The following is a 9,747-nucleotide window of genomic DNA, read 5'->3' on the forward strand; positions in this document are numbered from 1 at the left end:
ATTGGCTCATGTCACTTATCGTTAATGATAAGACTTTAGCCGGGTTATCAATTAGGGAGTTGAGTATTTCTTCGACTTCAGATTCCAGGGAGGTTGGAGAGCATACACTGTGTCAACCCCATGGTTGTAATGTTTCTGTTTAAGGAATAAATTCGTTTCTTCTTCTCAAAAAAAAGAAAAGTCTGACTGTCTGAGTACCGTGTTTAGCACGTAAGTTTTCTGGCTCCCCCGCATTTTGACTCTCACCACGACTCTGCGTAATTATAGCTAACCACCCACAGTCAGATATACTAGTATACCCCATTTATGGCGTAAATGAACCGGCCCCGTTAAAGTCTAGTCGTTGGGACAACGTTTTCTTGATCATTGAAAAAATCAATGTAGCATATAATATCAGATGGTAATGGCTCTCATTTCTTGATGATGATCGCATCATGTATATGGACAAAGTGGAGCAGCACTCCTCTTGTCTTTAGGTCAACCCCATGTGAAAGCAAATCGTTTCATCCGCTGAACTAGGCACAGAGGGCGTAGCTGTTGTGCTGCTAAACTATAATTTTGGTCAGCAAACAGCAGATATGTGCCACGACAGAGTAACAACCGTCCCTATTCAATTAATAAAAGCCACATACGGTTAATGGGTTTGCCCTTAAGCCAGATCATCTGGTCAAATTTTCCAGTCTATGAGCAACTCCAAACCCTTAAAAAAAAACAAAGAAGCAACCGCTATCATCAACCTCAGCAAAAATGGTCACGTCTCCTCTTCTCTCACTCCTTGTCCTAGTCTCATTTCTGGTCCTAGTCCAACCCTCTCACGGTGGTGGCATAGGCATCTACTGGGGACAAAACGGGAACGAAGGTACCCTAAAACAAACCTGCGCCACCGGAACATACAAGAACGTGAACATAGCCTTCCTCAACGTCTTCGGCGGCGGCCAAATACCACAAATCAACCTAGCAGGCCACTGCAACCCAGTCTCAAATGGTTGCGCAGCCGTCGGCCCCGAAGTCACATTCTGCCAGAGCCTAGGAGTCAAGGTGTTCCTCTCCCTCGGCGGCGGAACCGGAAACTACTCTCTATCTTCTGCTTCTGACGCAAAAGATGTAGCCGATTATCTATGGAACAGTTTCCTGGGGGAAAAAGGAAACGGCAGAGACAAGTCTACTACTACACGTCCCTTCGGCGATGCCGTTTTGGATGGGATAGATTTCATCTTATCAGTTGCAAATCCATATTGGGATGACCTTGCACGTTATCTCAAGGCGTATAGCAATCCAAGAAGAGCTGTGTACTTAGCTGCAGCTCCTCAGTGTCCATTTCCCGATGCGTTCGTCGGCGGTGCGATTAGTACGGGGCTTTTTGATTATGTTTGGGTTCAGTTCTACGACAATCCTCCATGCCAGTATAGCTCAGGAAACACTGGCAATATTTTGAACTCGTGGAATGAATGGACTACGTCTATACAAGCAGGGAAGATATTCTTGGGGTTGCCGGCGGCTCCAGCGGCTGCTGGAAGCGGGTTCATTCCGGCTACGGTGCTGATTTCTGAGATACTTCCGGTGATAAAGAAGTCGTCGAAGTATGGTGGCGTGATGTTGTGGTCAAAGCATGATGATGATCAAAGTGGTTATAGTTCCTTCATTATCAAAAATGTATGGCTTTTAGTTTCTAAATAATGAGGATGAATAAATAAATTGGACGCTCTTATCATTCCAATATATATATATATATATATATATATATATATATATATATATATATATATATATATATATATATATGTTCTATTGATATGAGTAGCTGAAGTCGATCAAGTCTCAATCCATAGCAATGGTTTTCTCAAAATTTGGACTTTTTCTTTGTAAGCTGCAACTACTTGTGTAAGTTCTTACTGCCGAAGCCCTTGTTCCACAGGCACTATTAATACCAGCAAATGGTCCAACTTCAGTAAACCCTTCTGCAGCTCCAGGGGGAAGTCCAGGTAATACTACTACAACTTCAGGAGGAACGTATATTAACAATTATAAGTGATTTTATTTAAAGTGTAAAAATGTTGTAAAAGACACTCTTCTATCAAGCGGCTAGAGCAACAATTCTGTCCGACTAAATACAAAATTTGTGAAGTGTATAATTTAGGAGGTAAAGAGTATTTTGGATTTTTTCATGTGCAAAACAGGGGTTTTTAGGATTTTGGGTTATGAGATTCTATGTTTCTAGTTTGATTAGTGAGAAGGTCGTGCCTCGTGGGCAAGACCACCCCACTGAAGATTTTCCTATGTGATATATGCATATTTTTCATACATATTTTTCAGTTATTATTTACCAGTTGTAAGAGGTCATGTTACCAATTTGACAATTCATGTCGGAATTAAAAAAATCCTTGTTAACATAAATAAGTTCCTTATTGGAGAAATAATTAATAGATTCTGGTTTGTGTAGTCGAGTCCTAAAAGTGATTGTAGTGTGCTGCATGTAGAATGTTACTTCAATATTTAATTGTCTTCCACACAACAAGAGATGTTTCTATCCTAGCTGCTAATTACCCCTGCGGAATTTATTGAGTCCTGAACTATATCCAACTCATTTGATTTGACCAAATTTGATAACTCAATCATAGAATGCTTTGAACAGTGAAGAACATTTCTCATTTTTGCAGGAAAGAAGCAGAGTAATAAAGCTCGGACTATAATCGTTATTGTAGTGGCAATTGTTGTTTCTCTGGTATTGGTTATACTTACATGCATTTGTATTTACGTGAGAATCAGGAAGACGAAGAAAAACCTTGAAGGTAAATTGAGATTAGTTTGTTTTACTTCCAAACCACCCCCCCCCCCCCGCGAAACAAAGTGAACTATTGAATTAGAAGAGCTATAGTTGACACATAAATGAGATATAATGTGAAATGAACTTAACTGATTCTTGTTTAATTGTTTCTCATAGGCTCATCCGAAGTGAGAATTGCAGAAACATATGGCCTGCAAGTCCCCTTTCGGTCTATTAGAGATGCAACGAATGACTTTTCTGAATCAAACAAGCTCGGACGGGGTGGATTTGGTGTTGTTTACAGAGTAATACAATATCAGTTTATTAAAATTAATGTCATTCGATCTATGGGGCTCAAAAATTATGATAAGTTAAATACTTAAAGTTCAAATACTCTTGAATGCAGGGCAGGCTTTGGGACAAAATAGATGTAGCAGTGAAAAGGCTTTCTAGAGATTCTTCACAAGGAGATATAGAATTCAAAAATGAGGTTGAACTCGTGGCCAAACTTCAGCACCGGAATTTAGTTAGGCTCCTTGGTTTCTGCCTGGAACGAAGCGAAAGAATTCTTATCTATGAGTTTGTTCCAAACGCAAGTCTCGATCATTTCATATTTGGTATGGTTGGAAACTTGGAATTTCTACTATTTCAAAGTGAAAAATAAAAGTTCAGTTACGTTCATGACATGCTTCCAAAGAGCGGAATGCAAGAAAAATCATTAGTCATTATAGAACTTCATTTTTGAATGAATGTGCAGATCCAATCAAGCGCGAACAGTTGGATTGGGATATTCGCTACAAGATCATAATAGGCATTGGGCGGGGACTCCTTTACCTTCATGAAGATTCCCGTCTAAAAATTATCCATCGTGATCTAAAAGCTAGTAACATTCTGTTAGATGCAGAAATGAACCCCAAAATTGCAGATTTCGGATTGGCAAGATTATTTGATACGGATCAAACACAAGGTGAAACTAATCGAATTGTGGGGACCTAGTAAGTTCTAGACCATAATATAATTGTGTTATGCATGGTAATATAGTAATAAATTTATTAGTATGCTAGACAAGTAGACGGTACAAGTAACATTACAAACAATAGGATTATTTGATGAGCACTGTATACCATAACCACTAATTTTTAATCCTCACTAACTGCAGTCGACCTTTTTGTTGTTGATATGCAGTGGATATATGGCTCCAGAGTATGTAATGCGTGGACACTTTTCGGTGAAGTCCGATGTTTACAGTTTTGGTGTGCTGGTTTTGGAGATAATAACCGGACAGAAAAATAGTTCTTTTCGGCATGAAGAAAGTGCAGAGGTTCTTCTAAGCTACGTAAGTATCACGAAAAAAGTTGGGCTACATTTAAATCTTAGTAGTATGACTATTTATCGCAAGTGGTTGCAAAGAAAAGAAAGAAAATATGACTAGCATAATTGTCTCTGATTCTGTTTTTCTGCACTGATTATATCTCAATGTTAAATTATATATGCAGGCCTGGAATAGTTGGAGGGAGGGGACAGCCTTAAACTTAATAGATCCCATGCTAAGAAGTGGTTTTTCAGGACCTGAAATAATGAGATCCATTCACATTGCATTGTTGTGTGTGCAACAAAATGTAGCTGCTAGGCCAACCATGGCTGCAGTTAACCACATGTACAGCAACAATTCTCTCAATCTCCCAGCACCCTCACAACCAGCATTCTTTATGCCTGGGGGCATTGGATCCTCATCCAACACATCGTCGGGAGGGGAGAACAAATCCAGAAACTTGATCCAAATTTCAGCACAGGATATGGATATGATTACGGAGCTATATCCTCGCTAGGTTTCGATGCAAGGATGGGATACCTGCACGTACAGAATTTTGTAAGGACTCGTTTGTTCATAGCAGTTCATAATAGGTACTCCTTTGTTGGTGTTTAATAAACATGCATGATCTGTCAGCCCAATATCTATAGGTGGCCCAAGGGTACAGCTTATGCTAGGGCTCTACTGTATTAGACATTGTATTCCTCAATGGGAGGCCCCTGAGATTATTTCATTGTGTCACTCATCTCTATGTGGATGACATTTTGGTGGAAGGAGGACAGCTTTTAAGATTCTTCAGTCAGGTTTCTTTTGGCCTACTTTGTTTCGAGATTGTCATTCTTTTGTACTTCAATGTGATAGATGCCAAAGGACCGGGAATATATCCTCCAAGGACCAAATGCCTCTCATTAACATTATGGAGGTTGAGATTTTTGATTGTTGGGGCATAGACTTTATGGGACCGTTTCCAAAATCTCATGGGAATGAGTATATCCTAGTCGCGGTTGATTATGTTTCGAAGTGGGTTGAAGGCAAGGCCACAAGGAAGAATGATTCTAAGGTAGTCACCAAGTTCTTGAAAGAGCATATTTTCTCTCGATTCGGGACTCCTAGGATTATTATTAGTGATGGTGGTACACATTTTATCAACTGGACTTTTGATGCTTTATTGAGGAAATATGGGGTAAAGCATAAGGTTGCCACACTTTACCACCCTCAAACCTCCGGTCAAGTGGAGGTGTCAAATAGGGAGATTAAGAGAATTTTGGAAAAGATGGTCAACTCTTCTAGAAAGGATTGGGCTATTAAACTTGATGATGCTTTGTGGGCCTACCGGACCGCATATAAGACTCTTATTGGCATGTCTCCTTTCCGCTTGTGCTATGGAAAGAATTGTCACCTTCCGGTCGAGCTTGAGCACAAAGCTATGTGGGCTATTAAATTTTTGAATTTTGACTTGGAAGCAAGTGGTGAGAAGCGGAAACTTGATCTTTGTGAGTTGGAGGAGATCCGAGAAGAAGCATATGAGAATGCCAAATTGTTTAAGGAGAAGACCAAGGTGATACATGATCGGAAATTGGTGAAGAAGACATTTCTTCCTAAGCAAAAGGTTCTCCTATACAATTCTAGGCTCAAGTTATTTTCCGGAAAGTTGAGATCTAGATGGAGTGGACCTTTTGAGGTAGTTGAAGTTTTCCCTCATGGTGCAATCACAATCAAGAATCTTCATGGGGGGGAGCCCTTCAAGGTAAATGGGCATCGATTGAAACCTTACTTGGACACCACATTTGACACTCAAGCGGAGGAGGTCACCCTCCAAGATGTCCCTTGACTCATCCTTGACATATGGACCGGCAATGAAGTCCTTAAACAAAGCGCTCGCTAGGGAGGCAACCCTAGCATTACTTGTGATGTTCTTTCTTGTTCATTTTGCATCAATAAGGCTATTTAGCCATTTTTTGGGAGGTTGGGAGGTGCTTGGAGTGTGGAGAATAAGGAGATATTTTGAGCTACAATTCTTGTGTGGAGGTCATGGAGGATGATTTTGGGTTGTGAGTTGATGGGATGAAGACCACGAACTTAGTGGAGGACCCTTGTCCTTATTTCTTGATGGGCAATTTGTGATGCATTGCTCTTGGACACTACACATTTCTCAATGGAGTTGATATTTTCATGAGTACCTAGAGCTGTTATGGAGCATATGTGAAGGAAGTCAAGACCTTGCACCTTGAGGTTGGTGTCTCATATTAGTCTTCTCCGAAGGTCGTGAGCAATGGAGTGGTCGAAAAAGGGGGTTTTCCGTAACTTTTCTCCGCATTTAGATTTTCATTTTCATAGTTAATTTTTGTGCCTTCGCTCGAACTTCACTCTCATGCCTAAATCCGACACGGATTTTAGCTTTCGAGCTCACTTTACAACATTGAGGACAATGTTGGTTTTAAGTGTCGAGGTGAGGGCTCGGGTGCCCTATTTTCATCACTTAAAAAAAATTAAAATTAGATTAGCTTTATGTAATTATATTTTAGTGGTTAATGCCTTTTCCAACCCCAATGACGAGCCATGGACTTAACTTGTTGTGATTGTGAATAGACTAAGCATGATCTAGGACTTTGAATTTGTTTTGTGATTAAGTGTATATATATATGATCTATGCTTGACTATATGTGTGCACATAGCCTAAGGTTAGGTTGGTTCATCATAATTAGAGAAGCATATAGATGATTTGATTGACTTGCATACCCTTATTTGTGAGCTTTTGTGCCTATATCTATAGTGTATGCATCGTTCATTCACTTTTTCTTTCATGTGTGTACAATTTCATGACATTGCGTATCTAGAACTTGCTTGAGACCTCTCGAGGCTACTTTTAGCTTGCGACATGATAGAAAGGATAGAGGCATTAGGACTATATACCACCATGGCCAAAGAAGCATGTGCCCAAAAATATTTACCACTAAATTACCACTTTGAGCCTATTTATATAATTTAGCCTTTTTGTTCATTACCACCACAAATTCCTACCTAGCCTATACACTTTTATCCTACCCTTCCATGGTAGTTGGTGAAGCGATTCGAGAGAATGACTTTATGTTTGAGTGCTTCAAAAGAAAGAAAAAGTCAAAAGTGTGAGTTTACAAAAGAATAAGTGCGGGGGTGAGTGATTTTCTATAGAAAAGAAAGTTTCGAAAGAATTCCAAAAAAAAAAAAGAGGTTAAAAAAAAAAAGAGAATAGAAAAAGAAAAAGGTGATTGAAAAAAAAAAAGTGTTGGAAAAAAAAAAAAAGCTAGTATTATTTTTGTTTATAGTATAGTGTAGTGTGGGTTGTACATCGGGATTAGAGTGAGTGAGTTAGCATTTGAAAGCAAAAGTCGTATATCTCTACAAGAGAGAGTTGCTTCGCCAATTTCCATGGATTTTGTCTTTCCTTATCCTTCATTTCTATTAGCCACTTGCCTTTAGCCCCAAAAGACCTCTTGATCTTGAATGTTGTGGGCTACCTAGCGGAGATGAGATCGAAAAGTAAGCATATGGCGGCGCGTGTTGTGAAATTGTTTTTGAGTGAAACATTTATAACCCCTAAACACTTGAGCGGTAATATTTAGTGAACCTTTGTGAGTTTAGTGGGTTATGTCGGGTCTTCTATATGCCTGTTTGATTTGAGTGAAACATTTATAGCCCCTAAACACTTGAGCGGTAATATTTAGTGAACCTTTGTGAGTTTAGTGGGTTATGTCGGGTCTTCTATATGCCTGTTTGATTATGGTGGATTGATTTGACACGTGGTCAACACATGCATATACTTGAGCATTTTTCACATGTGCATCTTAATTGCCTTACAAATTCATTATTCCTACGTTATGCTTTGTCGACCTCATGATCATTTACATAATTAGTTCTCCAAGTGTTATGGTTGGAAAGGCTAATACTACACTATCTTGATGTTTGTGAGTTTGTAGATTTTCAGATTTTGTCTCATTTAGTTTTCTTGGGGACAAGCAAAGTTCAAGTGTGGGGGTGCGATTACAAGCATTTTTATGCGTGTAATTATATCTAAAACACTAGAATTAAGTTAATGCTCAAGTCAATTATTATGTAATTAATTCATTTTGATTTATTTTGTAGTAAATAAGCGGAGCTGTGAATTTCGGAATAAGTGGTGCAAAAATGGAACAATTTGGAGTTTCCGACAAAAAAAGAAGACAAAATAGCCAATGCGGGTCAACCGTAGTCAAAGCAGCAAGAGAGCGAGATTCAAGTGCGTCTGATAATATGTGCGGAAGTGCATGGAAAAAAAGTGAAAAGTTTTAGCGAAAAGAACGCATGCTTATTAATTAGGCTAATTAATCAAATGATTGATTAACTTGATTAATCAAGGAATGGTGCAGCACGTGTGCACCTAGCTTTTCATTCTCTTCCACTCAGATTATACTGTGCACGTGCAGCCCTCCCCCCTCTAATCCATTAGCCACTTGACACGTGGCCTTCACTTAATTAACCATTAGAACCCATTCTCTCTCTCTCTCTCGCACAGTAGCCATATATATTCAATCAAACCCTTTCTCTATCTATCAGAACAGGCCGCGGCACACCCCATTCTCTCACCTCTGAACCTCAATTTCGCCACACACCAAAATCCCATCAGATCCCTCTCTTCTCTTCCCTCTTCACCAAAACCTCACCTCACCACAATTCCTTCCTTCTCATATTTTCTTCCCACCTCACCAAGATTCACACTTCCTCACTAAGATCCACTTCACCTCACTAAGATTTCATCTTCTCATCAATTCCACAAATTTCAAAGGGGAAGCCCAAGCATCAAGAACTTCATCACCATTAAATTTGGGTAAAAGTGTGGAGCCATAAATCAAGACTAGCCATAATTGCTTTATAGCAATTTGTGGCTTGTTCTTGTTACTCCTACTTCTCTTCACTTTGTTCCTCCTTAAATTTTGTATATTGATGTTTGTTTAATGATGTGTAGTGAGTAGATTTGTTGTTGGGGGCTAGGGTTGTGTGCCCTAGTCCAAATCTTGTGTAAAATATGCTTATTTTAATGTAATGATGCAATTTTCATATGATGGATGCTTATATCTATTTTTGTTGGGTTAAAATGCATGTCTAGGAGCCTAGTCAACTCTAGGGTGTGTATTTTGAGCATGTCTAGGATGGAGTTAGAGGCTTGACCCCCTCTAATTCCAAAGCTAGAAACCTTCAATTTCGTATTCGAGGGGTTATAAGCATGGTGATTTACACCTGTTGCGTGAATGCACGGGCGGGTCGCTTAGTAGTCTAATTCTTCTATCTTTAGGCCTCTTGATGTGAATTAGAGACCCTTGAACCGGCTCTAATTCATGACAAGTGAGTTCCTACGACTCTTGAACCGGAGTAGGAATACCATGAAAGGGAATTTCGGTCCTTGAGCCTTGAACCGCCTTGGATACGACTACCGCCAAAGTAGGAAATTTGCATCTACATTAGATTAGTTTCCGACACATGAGATTTGGGTGAAGGAACCTCCCTAGCACCCGACATTCCCATTATATTGTTCATACTTTTCTAGTTTAATTTCCTTGCATTTTTATTATTCGCTTTACATTTTATTACTTTTTGTTAAGTTCAAATCCATTCTCAAACATTAAATCCATCGACTCATTTGTGTATACCCATCTTG

At 39.4% G+C, this 9,747-nt stretch overlaps 1 protein-coding gene across 2 annotated transcripts; it reads left to right on the plus strand.

The window, feature by feature from the left end:
* The first annotated feature begins 629 nt into the window (after positions 1-629).
* On the plus strand, positions 630-8,924 carry LOC112202595 (cysteine-rich receptor-like protein kinase 15). Of its 2 annotated transcripts, XM_040506397.1 has the most exons (9): positions 630-1,653; positions 1,916-1,982; positions 2,658-2,789; positions 2,942-3,069; positions 3,171-3,381; positions 3,522-3,759; positions 3,950-4,100; positions 4,261-4,634; positions 8,199-8,924. In XM_040506397.1, exons 1-8 carry the CDS (start codon positions 748-750, stop codon positions 4,591-4,593), a joined length of 2,166 nt encoding a protein of 721 aa, XP_040362331.1. In that variant the 5' UTR covers positions 630-747; the 3' UTR covers positions 4,594-4,634; positions 8,199-8,924. The 2 variants fall into 2 exon arrangements, with proteins under 2 accessions (XP_040362331.1, XP_024199360.1); XM_024343592.2 differs by lacking the exon at positions 8,199-8,924 and having other exon boundaries at positions 4,261-4,849.
* Positions 8,925-9,747: the final 823 nt, after the last annotated feature.

This window comes from Rosa chinensis, chromosome 5, assembly GCF_002994745.2.
Source record: "Rosa chinensis cultivar Old Blush chromosome 5, RchiOBHm-V2, whole genome shotgun sequence".
NCBI lineage: Eukaryota > Viridiplantae > Streptophyta > Magnoliopsida > Rosales > Rosaceae > Rosa > Rosa chinensis.